The sequence below is a fragment of the Mustela nivalis genome, assembly GCF_964662115.1.
Source record: "Mustela nivalis genome assembly, chromosome: 12".
NCBI classification, from domain to species: domain Eukaryota; kingdom Metazoa; phylum Chordata; class Mammalia; order Carnivora; family Mustelidae; genus Mustela; species Mustela nivalis.
The window spans coordinates 64,147,434-64,166,321 of NC_139031.1; the positions used below are offsets into that span (position 1 = coordinate 64,147,434).

Here is an 18,888-nt window from a genome sequence, read left to right on the forward strand (position 1 = left end):
AGCTCTCTGCTCAGCAGGGAGCCTGCTTCCCCTCTCTCTCTGCCTGCCTCTCTGCCTACTTGTGATCTCTCTGTCCTTACAATAACAAATAAAATCTTAAAAAAAAAAAAACATTTACCATGCATTCAAAAAAAAAAGAAGTGCTCTACTAAACTGTTTATCATATATACATATACCCAGTTTACCATATATACATAAAATATCTCAGGAAGAATATATAAAGATTAATTGTAAACCTCTTTGAGGCAGGCAATGGGGTAACCTTATTTTTCACTATCATCTCATATGCTTTTGATCTCATTCCTCTCTTCTAACCTGTTCATTGCTACCATCCTAGTCCAAGTCACCTCCTCCTTTTCTCTCTTCTCCTCTCCCTCCCTCAACTATTTTGACTCCTAATCAACTTTTCCCTTTGCATCCTTCTTTCTTCAATCCATTTTTACCCATTTCACCAGTGATCTTTTAAAAAAGATTGTATCACTCATATGCTCAAAATCTTCCAATGTCTTCCCAACCTCAGAAACAAAGCAAAAACCTTAAGATGAACCTCAGTGGTCTGCAATCCTATCCCCACTCTTCTTTTTCTGATCTCTTCTCCTAGTATTTGGTTTTTATAGGTCAAAAAGAACAAATAGAAATTTCATAAACTGAGCCTATTACTGTTTCCCTTGCTGTGTTCTCTGGATTCCTTGCTGTTCCTCAAACATGAGGGTCTGTGCATCTGCTGTTCTCTGTTGGGAACACACTCACCTACATACTCACATGGCTTATTGCCCAACTTCTTCAGGCCTTTATTTCTCAAAGGGTCTTCTCTGGTCACCCTATTCTTACCCACCCTATTCTTACTATCTATTAACATCTAATATATTACCTATTTTACTTCTTCATCTTGTTTATTGTCTCTCTTCTCCACCTTGTTCATTGGTTCTCATACCTGAGTCTGCATCAGAATCACTTAAAAGTTTTGTTAAAATAGTTTCTGAACCAAGAGGCTTGGATTGCTAACAAGTTCCCAGATAATGCTGATGCTACATATCCAGGAACAACATTTTGAGAACCAACGCTTTAGAAGATAAGCTCCTCCAAGACAGAGATTTTTGTCTGCCTGTTTGCTTTCTCTCTGCAACCTGGTTCTGAGTAAGCACTGAGGTAAGTAAATGGCAAATAAATTCTTTGTTCCTACCACACAATCTGATTTGGCCTGCCATATGTGCTAAAAATTATATGGTTGTGATGGGTTAAGTTGTATCCCTCGCCAAAAGACTGAGGTCGAAGTCATAACCCCAGTACCTAGAAATGGGATCTTATTTGGAAATAGGGTCTTTGCAGATGTAATCAAGTTAAGATGAAGTCATCAGGGTGGACACTAATCCAATATGACTGGCATCCTTATAAAAAAGGGAGAATGCCATATGACAAGACACAGAAAGCAGCAGACTGGAATGATAAAGCTCCAGTCAAGGAATATCAAGGACTGCCAGTGACACGAGAAGCTAAGAGACATGAACAGATTCTCCCCTAGTATCTAGAGACCATAGCCCTACCAACATCTTGATTTCAGAATTCCAGCCTCCAGAACTGAGATGATAAACTTCTGTTGTTTTAAATTACCCAGTCTGCTACACTTTCTTATGGCAGCCCTAGGAAACCAATAGAAGGACCAAGAATGCAAATGACTACACCAAGCCGTACATAATTTCAAATTCTGCCCATTATCTAATTTCCACCAGTTTAAATGTTTTAACATACAGCTTTAGTTGTAACCTAATCAGGTTTCTCATTTCAGAAGCTCTCCCAATTTAATTTGCCTCTCTCTGCCTTCAATGTGCAAGCCAGCTCATACTATAGGTTTTAGATAGTTTATTCAGTTTTTTTGTGGGGTTCTTTTTTTGGTTACTCCCATCTTCTTGCATGTTTCCCTATTTCACAAATATCAATTTATTATTTTCTTCAAGGGATACTTCTCATTTTCACACATTATATACATTTTTGTATATATTTTCCCCTTGGCTATTTGAATTAGTTGCAAAGTGAAAATTTAAGTAAACATTAGACATACATTTAGATTTAAGATAAAATGCTATCTTCTCTTTTCGAGAACAATTCTCCTTTCTCTTTCTTCCTTCTATTTTAAAGTAATTACCTTAATCCTAAAAAATTTGGGTAAAAAACTTTTTGTACTTTTCTTTTCATCTTGTTACAGTTTGTACAGTAGTGTCTTTATTCAAATTTCAAACAAATCTTCTAAAAGTAACATGGTTGTATTGGGAAGCTTAAAATTTTAAATGAATCTGAAATTAATTTCATCAAGTTCTCCCCTTTCCATTTGGTTTGCTTACAGCTGCAATGTCAAAGAATTCCAGTCAATGATTTCATCAGAGACCCTATTTTAAATTACCATGGTTTACAAGGTTTATAATCTGTAAGATGCAATTTTTATCTTTGCACAAATCAATATACAAATAGTAAGCTGCATATGTCTAAAGGACACAGTTTTTATTTCCATGACTGGGTGAAAATGAATCCATTGTATGTACTACTAAATAAATTTGTGGTAAAATTCTAAGAATTTCTGGATATACACTTCCTCAGAAATACAGACTAGTATAACCTAAGCCAAAAAAAAGCATATTTAAGAAAAAACCATATCTATCCTTCAATGGGTAGTAACCACAAAATATTTTTAAAATGCTGAGGCCTAAATAAAAGATAGAGAAAAACACAAATCACAGGCAAATTGAAGAGAGATATTTAATAGTTCTCCACGAGTACTGAAAAACCATACTCTTTTCCTATGACGAATTTTAAATGAGTCATACTTTCCTCACTAAATCACTGTTTTACTTAACATATGGTGACAAGAGTTAACTGTCTGGTAACTTGAAACTTTATATTCACTTAAAGTGCACATCAATATATACTAAGGCTAGTGAAAAATGATAGTATAGTTTACTATATAAAATACTTAGAACACAAAGCATCATGTGCATAAGGTTCACTTGACACTTATCTGTTAAGAGTATGGAAAGCTGTCTAAGTATCTCCTAAAAATTCAGGTTCCCACTGTCTAAACCTACACCAAAATCAAGCAAGTTGAAATCATGCACAACGCTTTTTCCTGGCACCCAGACCGAGCTATATATATATTCTGTGCCTAACTTTTACTAAATGAACATATTTCTGTCCCAATCACATTGGCCTAGTTATTCACTTTAATGCGTTAAAGTTCTGCCTTTACAACTTTTTAATTCATAATGAAGTCAATTCATGGTTAGTAGAATCGTTTCCAATCTGAAAAGCGTTAAAAAGATATACTACAATATCTATAACAAATTTAGGGAACTAGATTATAAAGCCAATCAACTTTTCCAGAGCATGTGGTGCTTCCTTGTTTATTATTTTAAAAAGTAAGAGAGTTAAGAGCTAGGGAAGAATAAATCCCCATTCCCCAACTGCGTTCTTCTTTTAAGAGTCTACAATTTCTCCAAATTCAAAGCTGTATATGGCCAACTTGTGTCAGTACCTACTACTCACATCACACTCGCGGTGGGGAGGCAGGGGGTTGGAAGAGGAGAAAAAACTCTTTTCCTTCTCCACGCAGCAAGTGAGTCAAACACACCTGGCTCACTTATTCTGCCAGAGGCAGTGAAATTAAAAAAATTAAATAAATAAATCAGCCACAGACAAACCTGATGATCCAAGAAAGCCCCAAGGAAGTCCCCCGGCACTTGTGAAAGACGCCCACTCGCCCGGCACTCCGGTTCCCCCGCAGCCCGGCGTTTCTCGCGGAACGTGCCCACACCTGAACCCTGGATCTCGCCTGACCCACAGGTCGCACGGCGGGGGGGCGGGGAGGCCGGACGGACAGCACCTCTGGGCGGTCGGGCCACTACGCTTCACAGCCCGCGCCTCACTGCCGCCACCCGACGGCTGGCAGAGAGCGAAGAGGAGAGGGGCACCCGCGGGCAGAAAGGAATCACCCACCACGAAGAGAAGGCTACTCGTCAACAAATAGCGGCCCGAGGGGCAGACGGCCCCAATGGCAGTTCACAGAGGCGCCGGGAGCAGGAGTGCCCCCACACCTCCCTCAAGAGCCCGCAAGTCCCCAGCCCCGGCAGCGACCCCGAGACACCTGTTTGGCAGCGCCCGGGTTTGGTTCCACCCTCTAGACTCCCCCAACACAGACTCCGAGCAGTGAGGACGAGGGGAGCGCAGACCCCGGACCCGCAGCCTGAGGGCGCCTCTGCCGGCCGTACCTGACATCAGCCGTGGCTCCCTCTCGCCCCTCCTGGGGGGCGGAGAGGGGACGACTCGAGACCGGCAACCTTAGCTCCTCCCGGTACCCGGAGAAGTGGCTCGCGGCCGCTAGCTGGGGCCGCCCGCTGCCGCCCAGATCATTCCCAGGCGGCCGCGGCGGCTGCGGCGGCGGCTGAGGCGGTCCCAGCTCTCGCTCCCTCCCCCCGCCGAGCCCCCGCCCGCGCGCCCGTTTGCTCGCTCGCTGGCTCCGCTCCTCCCCGCAGCGCGTCCAGGCCGCGGCCCGCCGACGGCGCAGCCGCCACCCAGGGGTCTCCTAGCGCTGACGTCGCCGCCGCCGCACCAGCCCCAGGGAAGGGCGGAGCGAGAGGGAGTAGGGTGGGGCGGGGCTATGGCGACGTGCGGACGGGGATTGGCCACCAAGCTCACTCCCCGCCCTTCTGCGAAGGGGTCTGGGAAGTCGGGTCTTCTATCAGCAGTAGTCGCAGCCCACTTGCGGCTTCTCGCTGTCGGCCTTCTCTTTCCTGATTCTGCTGCAGGGTTGTGCCTTAGCTTCCGGACCTTGAGCGAAGCTAAAGCTGTGAAACTACAGAGACAGAGGCTAGAGGTACCTGAGGACCTCTGTGTGAGGGATAGGCTCTAAGCCTGCAGAAGTCTTTCGGCCTCTAGCCCGCTTCCTGTTCTTTTTTCTCCTGTCCCCCTACTCTCTGTAGTCAGTCAGTATCTCTCTGGCCTTAATGAAAGGAAATAAGCGAGACGAGATACACAAACGGGTGCTGGGTAACCAGATACGTGAACCTGAAAGGGTTGAAAACAGTGGTACCACAAAGCCTTCTGTATCACACGTGGTTTCGTCTGTCATTACTTCGCTTCTGTCAGGCAATAACAGGAAGAGCTTCCTTAGGACTTTCCAAAACTCATCTTCCTTTTAGTTGGCTAAAGGACTTTGAATCAGAAAGTGTTTTTGGATAGAGGGAGGAGCCTGTGAACCATTGAGGCAACCCCACAGAGCCAGGAGGTGGGAATAAGTTCTTGGCTTTAACATCATCAACGCGGCCTTAGCTTGAAGGTGAGAAAACTATGCTGCTGTTAAAAAAAAAAAAAAAAAAAAAAAAAAAAGCCCGTCTCTGTCAGTTCTGTAGTGCCCTTCAGCATAACCTTTAGGAGCATGAGCTCTGGGCTGGCCTCTTGGTTCCTCCACCTATTTCCTATGCAACATTGGCAAGTTACTTAACATGCCCGGGTGAGATAATGAACAATGTATGTACGTTATTATTGTTCTTTTTCCTTTGTTTAGCTTCAGCTCTAATAGTTTGCCATGATATGCCGCTAATAGATCCAAGACAATCTTCCAAAAGAATTTAAGCACGTCGAGTGATTCTTACTTAAACCTTTTATTTTTTCAGATGAGAAAACTGAGGTCAGAAAGATAAGCTGATGGGCCCAAGCTAGAAGTGCAAGTATCCTGATGTTCAGGTTAGTGCTCTTTTCCTGGTGGATGCCTCCAGACTTCTCTCCCTTACATCCTTACTTGTACCCTCTTCTTTCTTCTCCAGTTTGTGTATAGTTAATTGCCCAGCCTCATCCCCTTCCTTTCCACAACCACTGCAAAACAGTAAAAGGAGACCCTTCCCCAGGTCACAGTGTTCCAAATAGAAACCAAAACAAACAAAAATGCAAGATTCCTTAACTCATTTTAATTTTATTGAAATTTTTAATGAATAAGGAATAACTTTGCTTTTTCCATTGAGCAAAGATAAGAAACCCTTCCAATTATAAGTTCAGCCATAGCGGGGTCTAAGATAATTACTGGCAGGAAGCGCTATTGATATGAACAAAACCAGATCAAGTAAGTCCCTCCCATCATTTTGGGTATCTGAAAATCACTTTTATATTCGTGAAAACAGTACATAGTTATTCAAACAAATTTTAAAAAATACCCAAATCCCATAATCCACGGGAAATCATTTTTTAAAGTGTGTGCTACATTCTTCCAGATATAAAGAATAAAAAAACACATAAAGGCCTAAATACAATATTTCATAAACTGGATTTTATTATGTATATAGTTCTTTTCTCACTGAACAATATATCATGATTAACATCATTTTTAAAAGATAAATGAATGTGCCACCATTTATCTAACCAGTATTCTTTTGCTGTTTGGTTTTTTCCCAAATTTTTTTTTTTTTTTTTAAAGATTTTATTTATTTATTTGACAGAGAGAAATCACAAATAGGCAGAGAGACGGACAGAGAGAGAGATGAGGAGAAGCAGGCTCCCTGCTCCCTGCTGAGCAGAGAGCCCAATGCGGGACTCGATCCCAGGCCCCTGGGATCATGACCTGAGCCGAAGGCAGAGGCTTAACCCTCTGAGCCACCCAGGCGCCCCCCCAAATTTTTAATATAATAAACAACTCTATGATGGAATACCCTATGCACATACCTTTGCACAACTGTGTAATTATCTACTTGGACAGATTCTTAGAAGTGACATTAATGTCAGCCAGTTCTTCAATTTATCAACTAGAAAAAAGAAAGTTGTGGTTACTTTGAAAAATATCCTTTATATATGGGATGCAAAATGACTGGATTCTCCCATTTGAAACAGATAAATCTTGAGCAGTACTTTTGTCTGTCTGGTGTGGTGTTTCAGTAATATGTGTCAAAGCTTGTTGGAGCAGTGTTGAGGCTCCTTGGAGCAGGGTGGCCAACACTGCTAGTTGTTTAAGCCAAAATCCTTTCTTCCTTATCAGCAGAACTCTGATTTTTTTTTTCAGGATGACAGTGTGTCTAATTAAAAATATTTACTTCTCCAGATTTCTGTAAGCCATGACTGGCTGTGTGACCAATCAATAAAATGAAAATGGATATTGCTAGGAGAGGCTCAAAGCTTTATGGAAGAAATGTCCTTTTAGACATTGGGCCTATATCCATTTTTTTTTTCTCCTCACCTGGAATGGTGACGCAATGCTGGAGGTGGAGTAGCCATATTTCAGCCATAACAACAGTGTAGGAAGTATTAACACTGTATTAACAGTGTAGGAAGCCAGAGGTGCAAGGCTTTGTGATTGCTTTAGAGGGCCACCTTATTAGCTTTAGACCACCCATTTCTGGGTTTATTGTTATGTAAGGGAAAATAAATCCCTCCTAGTTAAGGTTTTGTTATTTGGTTTTCTGTTATAAGCAGTGAATGCAATTCCTAATGATACAACAGGATAGGACAAGTCAGCATTTAGTCAGCATTGTATATAGAAATTTTTAATAGGGTGAAATAAAAATGGGAACACAAAATGGAAACAAATAAGCAACAACCACACAAAAAAAGAAAAAATGCTCTCTAATAAACTTAGTTTCCCTTTAAATACCCAAATGTTACAATGAGATTAATAAATCATTTTATATAATTAGATTAAATTCTGTAAATTAAATTATATTCACTGATATAATGATTTTAAAATATGTCCACAAGTTCTTTGGTGCTTTTTCCTTTAGGTGGTGGCAATGGGGCTTAATTCCTCTCACCTTGAGTTTTGGCTGTGTTTAGTGACTTGTTCTCATGAATAGGATGTATAAGTGACTTGTGTGACTTCTTAGAGGAGATTATAAAACATATGCCAAAAAAGAAAAAAGAAAACCGATGCTAGTTTTTTCTTCTTCTTCTTCTCTCTCTGGGACTGCTTGCTGGGAAAAGATGGTTTTCAAGTCATAAGGGCTCTCAGACAACTTTATAGAGAGGCCCACATTATGAGTAATTAAGGCTTGCCACCAACAGCCAGTAAGGAACCAAGGATTCTTAACAGTCATGTGAGTGAACTTGGAAGCAGATGCTCCAGTCTCAGGTAAGCCTTCAGTTGACTACCTCCCTCATCAACATCTTTATTGACTTTGGAGAGATCCTGAGCAGAAGCATCCCAATAAGCTATTCCCAAATTCCTGGCCCACAGAGACTGTAAGAGAATACATGTTTGCTGTTTTATGTTTAAATTTTGGGATAATTTGTCATGCAGCAAAAATAACTAACACAGCTGGGTATAATAGAGCCTAGTACAATGGCTGATACATAATTAGGTGTTTAATGATTTCTTGCTTGAATGAATAAACAAGTAAGTGAAGTACAATATATATTTTTTCACTTTAAAGGGCAACATAAAGTGCTGGAATTATCTTTGCTCAGGTCATGATCTCAGGGTCCTGGGATCGAGCCCCACATTGGGATCTCTGCTCAGTGGGGAGCCTGTTTCCCCCCCTCTCTCTGCCTGCCTATCTGCCTACTTGTGACCTCTCTCTGTCAAATAAATAAATAAAATCTTAAAAAAAAAAAAGAAAAGCATGAACATTCTTTTAATTACATTAGGCTCATGAGATCTATTTTATTTTTAAGCAATTAAGTGTTAAATATTTTAGGTGTGTACACCATAAAGCATTTTCTTTCAAGAGATGATAACTTATTACTGATTTTACTGTGTACCTTTGTAAAATATTAGCATCATTCATAGTGAGCAGTTAAGATTTAAGAGTATGGCAGGATAGTAGGTTATGATATGTCAGATCTTATTTTATTAGCCTGTTGAAAATTTATTGCACTTTAAAAAGAATACATAATTATGACTGCCTCCTTTTCCTTTCCATGAATTAATTTGTAATTGCAGTTGGGTGTGTGCCCCTCTTTGTGGTAACAGTGGTAGTTAAGCATACTTAGTAATAAACATACATTTAACCAATAATTTGGTCTGAGCCTAAGAGTTTATCCTAAAGCAAAATTGCACCCAACAGCAAGAAAATAGGTGATAGAATATATGTCTTTCTCTTTCAGAGAGGAAGACTTGGGCACACAGGGAAGTCTTTATATAGTGGAATACCAGAGATTATGCAATTATTGACAATGCACAGTTTGGTGGTATGGATGACCCCAGAGGTAAATAGGTGAGGATGAGCAAGATAGAGCCTTGGCGTAGGATTCAAGCCCTGATTATGTATTGGATGAATTATCCAAATTCCCTGGTTTTATTGTATTGTTCTTTCTTGCTTTCTTATATCCAGTATGACTCTATCAGTTGAAACTACTGACTTAACTAAACATCAGGTATTTGTCATTGTAGATGACCCCTACTTCCTACCATCTTTACTTACTGAATAATAATAAGAAAAACTCTAGATAAAAAAGGACAGAGCATTCTTTTCTGGTGATGACATGCTTTTCAGCAGGGCTTCTCATTCCATATTGAAAATACCTGCCAAGATAAAGTTTTTTCATCCTACAGAAGCTAAAAGAGCATTTCCAAAGAGTTTTTATTCCTTCCCGCTGCATCTTCACAAAATCTACCAAGATTCTGAGACAGTTGAAAATGCTAATGTTGGGCACCAGGGTGGCTCAGTGGGTTAAGCCGCTGCCTTCAGCTCAGGTCATGATCTCAGGGTCCTGGGATCGAGTCCCGCATCAGGCTCCCTGCTAAGCAGGGAGCCTGCTTCCCTCTCTCTCTCTCTCTGCCTGCCTCTCTGCCTACTTGTGATCTCTGTCTGTCAAATAAATAAAAATAAAAAATTAAAAAATCTTTAAAAAAAATGCTAATGTTATTTTCTAAGTTGACTGATATGTAAAGGGGATAAAGGTAGAGAAGGGAGGAAAGGAGAAGATAAGGAAAAAAAAATAAAGAAAGTTTAGGAAATACTTTTAACCTCAAGGGAAGAGGACTCAGCATGACTCACAACGTATTAGCTTGAAAGCAGAGACTGACATGGTTGCACTGAGGACCGTGTGTCATCTAGAGAAATAGTCTCAACTTATAAGATTGGGCTCTCTGGGATTACTTACCCTGAGTTTCTCTAGTTTCCTGGAATATGAATCAAAATATTCCTTAATTGTTTTCCCTCATGGCTCAACAAGAACAGAAAGCATTTGTTTTAAATAGAATAGGTGAAGCTAGTTTTAGTTTAAAATCCCTACGCAGTAAATTATAAATGTGTATGCTACTTCTTTTGTTCTACATAACTAACTGACTTACAAATCTTAGCTGCATATTGTGACATCTTTTTTTTTCTTACTCCTTTTAAGTTGTATTTAAATGTATGCATATCTAAAAATGGATTGTGGTAGATACTTGTTTGGATTTCTAGCTATTGCGAAGCACCCTCTTCATCACTTTTCCTACAATTCTCATCTACAGGTTGAGTCTCCAGAGTACTCTTCATATGAGGACACTTCCCACTTTTTGGTCATAGCTGATTGGATAGACTTTGATCCTCAGAGAACTCAATCAGATTCCCTGTTCTGGGAATTTGGAATGGGGAGAGAAGTCTTAGTTTCTTTCTGTTGCACACTGAAACTGTAACCCATACAGGGTCTTGTAACCTCAGATATGTAAGGCCAAGATAAGGGGAAGGGGAATCTACTCTGTAGAGAGAAAGAGAAATGAAGCAGTCTCTGTGAGAAGAGTAGTGACTGCAAGCTGTGGTACTCCCAAAGAGCAAAAGGGAAGGGAGTCACTTTCTGTCTTTGCACAGATTTTCTATGGCCCCATACTGCAGGTGGCCTGCCTGCTCTTGGGTTCTGTGGGTCCCTACACTGTATTCTCGTATTAAGTTACACTTTGTTTGTTGTTAGATTAAATGGCTAATTTTTCCATTCTTTAAAACACATTTCTAATAAATATCATTTAAGGGATATCTAAATAGTTCTTTTCATTTAGAAGAAGAAAAGGCATTGTGAAAGCTTTGGTCTGAAGAGTAACATAAGGCTTAGGAAAAATATGTAAAAATTAGAGTCTTGAATAAGAAGAGCATAATAGCAAGAGTAGGAAGTTCTAAGATCTCACTCTCCCACAGAAACATCAAAAAACAAGCAGAAACAGAACCAATCTTGTGAGAACTCTAGAAAATAGTTCAAAGTTTATAACAACTAACTGAACATTAGATCAAGAAAAATGTACCTCAAAACAGTACAAAGTATTTGTGGTCATTTTACTTGTCTTTCCATATCCTTTTCCCTGAATGGGGATAGTCTTACAATGTCAGTAGTCTAAAGGGGCACCTGTCTTAAGGCGGTGGTCGTAAGGCCACTACAGTTATAAAGAGGCAGAGTCTTAAAGGGCAGCAATCCAAAATTGCAGCTGCCCATTTCCCACTGTGCTGTTGTTTCCCTGGCTCTGAAGGGAGCAAACTAACCTTTTTCAGAGATTACTGTGATCTCTGTTCTAATCTGTCTGGGGGTGCTATAGATAATTGTGTCTCCCAAAATTCATATGTTCCGGCCTTAACCCCCAGTGTAATTGTAGGGCTTATAAAGAGGTGATAAAAGTTAAATGAGGTCATAAGGATAAGACCCTCATCTAGTAGAGGTAGTTCCCATATAAAAATAGACACCAAAGCTCATTCTCTCTATAAGGTGAGGACAGAGTAAGAAGGCAGCTGTCTGCAAACCAGGAAGAATCCTCATCTGAAAGTGAATTGGTTGGTGCCTTGATTTTGGACTTTCTATCCTCCAGAGCTGTGAGAAATAAATTTCTTGTGTCTATTCCATCCAGGCTGTGATATTTTGATATGGCATCCAAGCACACTAATATGGGGCAGCCTCTGATGCAATATGTCCACCCTGTTTTGTCTAACTCAGAACTCAGGTGAAAAAGCTTGAAAATTCTGCAAGCTGAATTAACAATCCTCAAACACCTGAGGCAGATATTATGGCTGAAATGTACAACAGACTACTTAAGATAAAAGTTGGGTAGAGTTTCTTTGGGAAGTTAAGACATTCAAAAACAATTATGTAAATGGGGGAATTTAAAGAAAGCCATATGCATACTCCAGGCAAGACACATACTCAAACACTCAAGAAGACTCTATGCTTTCATATTGGGCTCATCTCTTGGTACAGTGAAAACTAGCAAGTTGAAGGAGGGCTCTGGCTCAGAGTGAATTTGCAAGAACTGGGAGGTTCCTAGCATTCAAAGATATTTCTGTCACATCCCTTGCTAAACACAAGCTGAGGAACAGAGACTTCAGTGACCACATGTGACAAGGAATACAGTCTGTAACCATAGTTTGGGAAGGGCATTAAATCAACAGATTGCTGCAGCCTTCAACAATGAAAAAATAGCGAACCCTATGAAAGAGGAAGATTCTGACTTCCAGTTACATTATAATGTAAGTATTATAATGTGACTATTATAATAGTCAAATATCAGTTCTAATAAAAAAAATCACAAGACATACAAAGAAACAAGAAAGAATAGCTCATTCAAAGGAATGAAACCATCTGTGAGGAAGTGCAGACATTGAAGTTACTAGACAGATCTTAAAACAACTGTATTAAATATGCTCCAAGAACCAATAGGAAAAAAATGGACAAAGAACTAAAGGAAATGAGGAAAATGATGTGTGAATAAAATTAGAATATCAATAAAGAAATAGAATTATGAAAAGGAACTAAAGAAAAATTCTGGGACTGAACAGTACAGTATCAACAACTTGGACAAACTATTGGCTCTAAGACAAAACAGCTTTTTTGCAGAAGATTCTGGCCTGGTCCCCCATCAGGAGATGATGTCCCTGAACTCAAATCATAAAATTTATCATGGTTTGGTGTGGTTTAGTGGAAAGATCTTGTGCTTTGGATTAAGATCGATATGCTTGAATTATAGCTATGAATAAAATTAACAATGACTAGCATTATTAACTCAAATGGAAAAAGCTCCCAGAAGGAAGAACTCAGGGTCTAGGACTTAAATAACTTCTGCTTCTTGGTTACTATTGTATTAGGCACTATATTAAACACTTCCCTCACTGATTTATTTTCATCTTCACATTAACTCTCTGAGGAGGCATTACCAACTTATAAAGAAACTAGTCTCAGAGATTAAGCCCTTGTAAACAGTAAAGGGATTCTACTCCAGTCTTTTTTTAAATGCTTTATTAAGGTATAATTGACATGCAATAAGATGTATGTAAGATGTATGATATGATATTTCAACATACGTAAACAATCAAGATATAGAAAATATCTATTGCTCCCCATCCAAAGTTTTTCTCCTGCCATTCCCCACCCCTTCCCATATCTAAGCAACCACTGACCTGATTTCTGTCACTATAGATTAGTTTGCATTTTCTAGTGTTCTATAAATGGAATCACACAATGTGTGCTTTTTTAAAAATCTGGCTTTTTTTCACTCAGTATAATTATGTTGAAATTAAACCATGTTATTTTGTTCATCAAAATTCATTCTTGTTATTGCTGAGTAGTGTTACATTTTAAGGATATACCACAATTTGTGTATCCATTCACTCACTGATGGACGATTAACTAAATTGTTTCTGACCCTAAACCCATACTACACTCTTTCCCCAGCTCCCTCATGTACTTGTGATCTTGGGAAACCTAACTATTCTCTCTGAGCCTCAGTTTTTCTCATTGTATAAATGGCAATAATATTTTTCCAAACAGGATCATTTTTAATGATATAACACATGAAAGTACATAGTACTGTGCCTTGCAAACAGTAGATGCTTATAAATATTCATCTTCTTCAGGAAATAAATCTCTTCAGGAGGGAAAGGAGAAAAAATATATAGCAGTATATGCCTTTCTGGAGTCTTTCTTCCTGCAGTTTCACCTCATTCTTGAAGATTGCTCACTTTAATTTCCCTTTCTTATATATCTGCACCTCATGGATATGTTCCCCTTTTCTCTCTAATCCAGATATGGACACAAACTCTTTTTCTTATTCTCATACCATGGCTGAAATAGGGTGATATTTTCACAAAAATTAAGGAATAAATTAAAGATTATAAATATATAAAACCAAACTGCAGAAATAGTAAAGGGTTCCAGAATCTGCTTTTCTCCCAAATAATCCCAGTAAAGTAAGTCTGAGAGCTTTGTTTTTCTTAACTTTCAATTTTTATTTTGACATAATTTCAGATTTTACAGGAAAATTGCAGGAGTAGTATAAAGAATCTTGATAAAATCTTTTCCTTGATTATTGCTTTACAAATTTAACTATTCATTTAAACAATTCTCTTATTTTTTTGCCTCCAAAATTTAGGCTAGTAGTGGCTTTGGTAGCAAATACTCAATTAACTTAGTATAATAACAAATATAGCAACAATAACAATTACAAAAGTTGCTTACTGAATACCTGATAAGTACCAGACTACCTGCTGGTTGTTTAACTGGGACTTTAACCTACTCTAAACAACCCTGTAAGGCCATCACTATTATTATACCCACTTAACAGGTATGGATATTGAGACAGAGGGCTTGGCATATTGCCCAAGGTCACACAGATAGAAATCTTACAGTACTAAATGCAGATGAAACCAAATAGATTCCTGGACCTGCGTTTTTAATGCTAATTTTAAAAATCAAAGGTCAGCAAACTACAGCATTTGGGCTAAATCCAGCCCACAAAAGAGCATTATTGAGTCCCAGGCTTGCTTGTACAAGGATCACATCCTCTCACACAGGTGGGTGGGCACAACCTTGTCTGAACAACTTCCTAACATGCCTTCTGTTTTTCAGTTATCTGACCATTTTCTCTCATTGACTTCTGTGATTTCTTGTCTTGCCCACAGAAAAATACAAGCCTGACTTTTTAAGTTCTAACTTGCTAGACACCATTTTGTCCTTCAGTTGAGGGTCTCAGGGTCTAAAGGATATAAATTGACAGATGTTAATCTTCACTAGGCTTGGGCATTCTTGGGACATTTGATGTTGATTCACCTGAGACATCTGAAATAATAAAAAATGATTCTGTACATGTGATCAAAGGCAGCAAACCTGAGGTGGATGCTGTGATGCATTGCTCTGATACTCTGCTTCAGGACTGAAAGATTGTTTCCCTAGTTTTGGGGAGTGCTGGCAACAGACAACCCACAGCTGCCAGCCCTCTCTGGGAATTGCCTCAGGTACAAACACCTGTCTTAACTCAAGGTCATGCCTCCTTTCAGGGCACCCACATGCAATGACTGATCAACATAAGGGCATAGAAACTCAGCCTCCAACTTCAACCTGTGGTATTCTCTAGGGCCATTCCAACATCAGAGTTCTCCATAGAAAAACTACACATAGCCCATTTCTTCCTCTGTACAATCCTGCTTCCTCATCTTCTCTTTCACAGGCGTTGACCTCAAAAGCACTTACTAATAACCTTTATGCATGCTGATCTCTGTTTTAGAGAACTTCACCTGTGACAAAACCTAAAACAAGAGGAGAGCTATTTCTCAACCCTGTCGAAATCCAAGCTCTTTTTTACATATATCAATAGGTGATATAATTTTGAGTGACTTCTGCCTACGTAGAGCTACTTCTTCATGCATCGACACCAGTGTTCCATATGAGAGATGTTGACAGATAGAAACAGTGCAACCTCTCAGTCTTGTTCTCTGTCCACAAATTAGCCCACAGTCATTTCACTCTGCTATTCAATATTGATTTAGATAATTATGGTTTTTAAATTTTTCACATTTAATCAGAGGTAGGATTTTGAAATACTTACACATGTGTCAGCCCTCTTTATGACCATGTTTGCCTTCAGGTAAACCTCAATAAAATATTCATTTGCATACATATTTAAAGGACACTTGAAAGATTAAGGACTAGAGACTGTTTTCTGTTTTTTCAGGTATATTTTTCAAATGTTTCCATGGTGATACAACCTGGTAGAGTAGTAGATATTAGACAAAATGTGTTCTAATCCTTGCTCTGTCACTAGCTGCTTTTTGAGTCTCATGGTTCTTATCTATAAAAGAGAGGTAATGATGCCCATCTTTTAGAGTGATTGTGTTGGTTAAATGAAGGGATATTTGCAAAGGGCCTACCACATTCAAGTATTTGATATATGGTAGCTGTGAGCTGTGTATTTTTACTTAATATTTTAAATTTAAATTCAATTAGCAAAGATATAGTATATCATTAGTTTTTTATACAGTGTTCAATGATTCATTTGTTGAATATAACATCCATAGCTAATGATGATGGGAATTAAAGAGGGCATGTGATATAATGGTAGCTATTTTTATAAATAAGTATAATAATGACATAAGTGGATTGGCTAAAAATTTTAAGAGAAAGTATATTTTCAACAAATATTTCAATTTATTGCCACATTTTTAGTCCCCTAGTAGCAAATATTAATTGATAAACAAAGATATTCACTATAAAGATCCCTCTACTGAAATGTACATAAATGATCTTCATCCACGGGACAATTATCTCTAAAGGAAAGGAGCTGAAATAAATGACTTCTAAATCTTTTTTCAGCAGTTAGAGCCTCAAGAATCTATGGGTTGATTGACACTAGGATGACCCTCCAAAAATAGAAGCAACTATTTCTGGGATTTGAAGCTCTCTCTGTTGAGGGTGTCTGCATATCAATAGAACTTTAGTTCTAAGTCTTCTTGACTAATAGTCTTCTGGCAAATAATTCAGACTCTCAATCTGTTATACCATTGTGTATACAAAATACCTGTCAGTATAGAAGCAATCAGTAGTGATTAAATTATTATGAAAATGGAAGTGACGTTCCAGTATTTAAGCTCTAGCTTACAGTTGCTTAAACTCTATTTAAATTGATTATATATTATGGCTCATTATTTTTCTCTCAATACTAATTCCTTCTGCTGATTAGTATATTTACTAAAACACAGAAGCAGTTCTGCCCAAACAGAAGGGAAGAATTTAGCTTTCCCTCTGTCATCTGTTAATAGGGTTCTCCCAGGAACTGGTTTCTCTAATACAGTTCCTGCATCTACCTCACATCTTCAGACACATCCTTGGGCACAAGCCCCTCATCCTCCCTCTCCCGCCCATTTTATCTTCTGTCTCCAGAATGAGTTGCATACATATGTCTATCCTCTAGAACCAAGTTAGAGTCAAGCCTTACCTCTACTTTGAGTTGGACTTGTCTTCTCTTGCTGAATTGATCGAAGCTAGTGGACACATAAGACCTTCTTTATTTTCCTCCCTTTCTAAATATCTGTCTCTACAGCCATTTTTTTACTTTCTGCCTAAGAAGGAGAGTCTGACCTCCTTTCTAATAGGAAATAGGGTAGCATTTTGTCTTTCTCCCTACTCTACTTCACACTACTTCAACCATCTCATCTAATGTAAGTGCTAGAACATTGTCAATCAAGATAACATTACCTCCCCCATTTTACACTGAACTTTTGTGAAGGATATAAATGATGGAAGAAAATGGCAGGGGCTAAGGGTTTAGGGTGGAAGGCAGAGACTGAGTAGGGAGGTAACTCTTTTCAGTTGAAGCTGAGCAGATCTAAATGAAAGGTGAAGGTGCTATACAGAAACAATAGAAACTTCCAGAGTTCAGGAGAATCAGAACTCCAGTTTTATAAGGGAGTAGAATTTGTGCCCAATATAAAATATGGAAAGATAGTGGGGGCAGGGTCAGAGGCAAAATGGCAGTACTGTAAGGACCCTTGTTTCATCTAGTCCCTAATAACTATCAAACCATTCTGAACACCCATGAATTAAGCCTGAGATGTAAGAAAAAAATATCTGGAACTCTATAAGTAGAAAAGTGACTGCTTTTTGCAAGGTAGGAATTGTAGAGACATGAATCTGTGGGGGAAAATTGGAAGATAAATGGAGTGGGAAATGGAAAAGGTTATAGCCCTGGCTGCTGGAAAAGGATGTAGTCCCAGAGAGCAAAATCAGAACCCTTGGAAATCTGCTCCAGTGAGGGACTTCCCTGTCTGAAAGGGGCTCAAGGGATGAAAAGGGCAGAACTCCAGGTGGGTCAGCGTGTTCTCAGGATCTCAGGAATCAGAACTAACCAGGATGCCTAAGCTGGTAGAGTGTCAAAACAATGGAGCAAGGAAACTGGTTATGGTTATTGAGTCCAGAAGGTGATTCTCCATTCAGGTCACCATAAAGGCCAGCCAGGCCCATCAAGGACACTACTCTCTGCCTGGGAACACTAAAAAGGGCTGGAATGCGTAGACCATCTGTCATTGCCCAGTAGGGGCAGAATGGGTGTGCCCACAACCAGGCAACAGCTCTAAGTGTGGCAGCTCCATAAACGATAGTACGGTGACACTCAGCTGTCCCCCAGGAACTGTGGAACAGGAACAAGCCCACAACTGCTCTCAGCCTCAGGGCACTACAAAGGGCAGTAACTCAAGACCCTCGGAATCCTCCAGGAAGGATTACTGTGAGCCCACACTGCAGGAGTCTGCGAAATTTGGCACACAGAAAACTGAAGACTGTTTGTCCCAGAGGGTTTATGGAAGAGAGAATCACAATCTTTTGGCTTTGGGGCTGGTGATTGGGGCTCAGCCATTTTTATTTTGATACTCTGAAGAAGCATGGAAAGCCCTCTGGGAACAAAAGCCACACCGAGCCCAGCCCCCTGGCAAGGGGCAGGGCAACTCTGCCAAGGCAAAGACACCTGAGAAGCAGCAAGCAGGTCCCTCCCCCAGAAGATCAACTGGAAGAACAGGTGCACAAGTAGTTTATGGAGACTGTAAAACTCCAGCACTAGGAGGAAATAATATATTTCCTTTATATTTCTTTAAAAAGAACTTGAGGTTTTTCTCATGATTCATTTAACTTTCAGTCTAAAATTTTCCATTTCTTTTTTTTTCCTTTTCAACTAGTTTCTTATTTTATCAACCCTTTCTTTTT

The 18,888-nt window shown here is 39.3% G+C and overlaps 2 protein-coding genes across 15 annotated transcripts in view; one reads left to right on the forward strand and one right to left on the reverse strand.

Moving 5' to 3' along the window:
* Nucleotides 1–4,604, reverse strand: part of C1GALT1 (core 1 synthase, glycoprotein-N-acetylgalactosamine 3-beta-galactosyltransferase 1) — a 39,364-nt gene extending 34,760 nt beyond the window's left edge. For 2 of the 5 annotated variants that reach the window (XM_082693693.1, XM_082693696.1), the window contains exon 1: nucleotides 4,257–4,604. In XM_082693693.1, the coding sequence (XP_082549819.1) occupies nucleotides 4,257–4,263 (7 nt within the window). In that variant the 5' untranslated portion in view covers nucleotides 4,264–4,604. Of the gene's footprint in view, nucleotides 1–3,689 lie in introns of all 5 variants that reach the window. The other 3 variants (XM_082693694.1, XM_082693697.1, XM_082693695.1) reach the window with 3 other exon arrangements.
* Nucleotides 4,605–4,706: 102 nt separating this feature from the next.
* Nucleotides 4,707–18,888, forward strand: part of ASNS (asparagine synthetase (glutamine-hydrolyzing)) — a 145,353-nt gene continuing 131,171 nt past the window's right edge. For 5 of the 10 annotated variants that reach the window (XM_082693687.1, XM_082693682.1, XM_082693683.1 and 2 more), the window contains exons 1-2: nucleotides 4,714–4,861; nucleotides 5,661–5,730. The gene's annotated coding sequence lies outside the window, so the exon portion shown is untranslated. Of the gene's footprint in view, nucleotides 5,324–5,660; nucleotides 5,731–18,888 lie in introns of all 10 variants that reach the window. The other 5 variants (XM_082693681.1, XM_082693677.1, XM_082693680.1 and 2 more) reach the window with 3 other exon arrangements.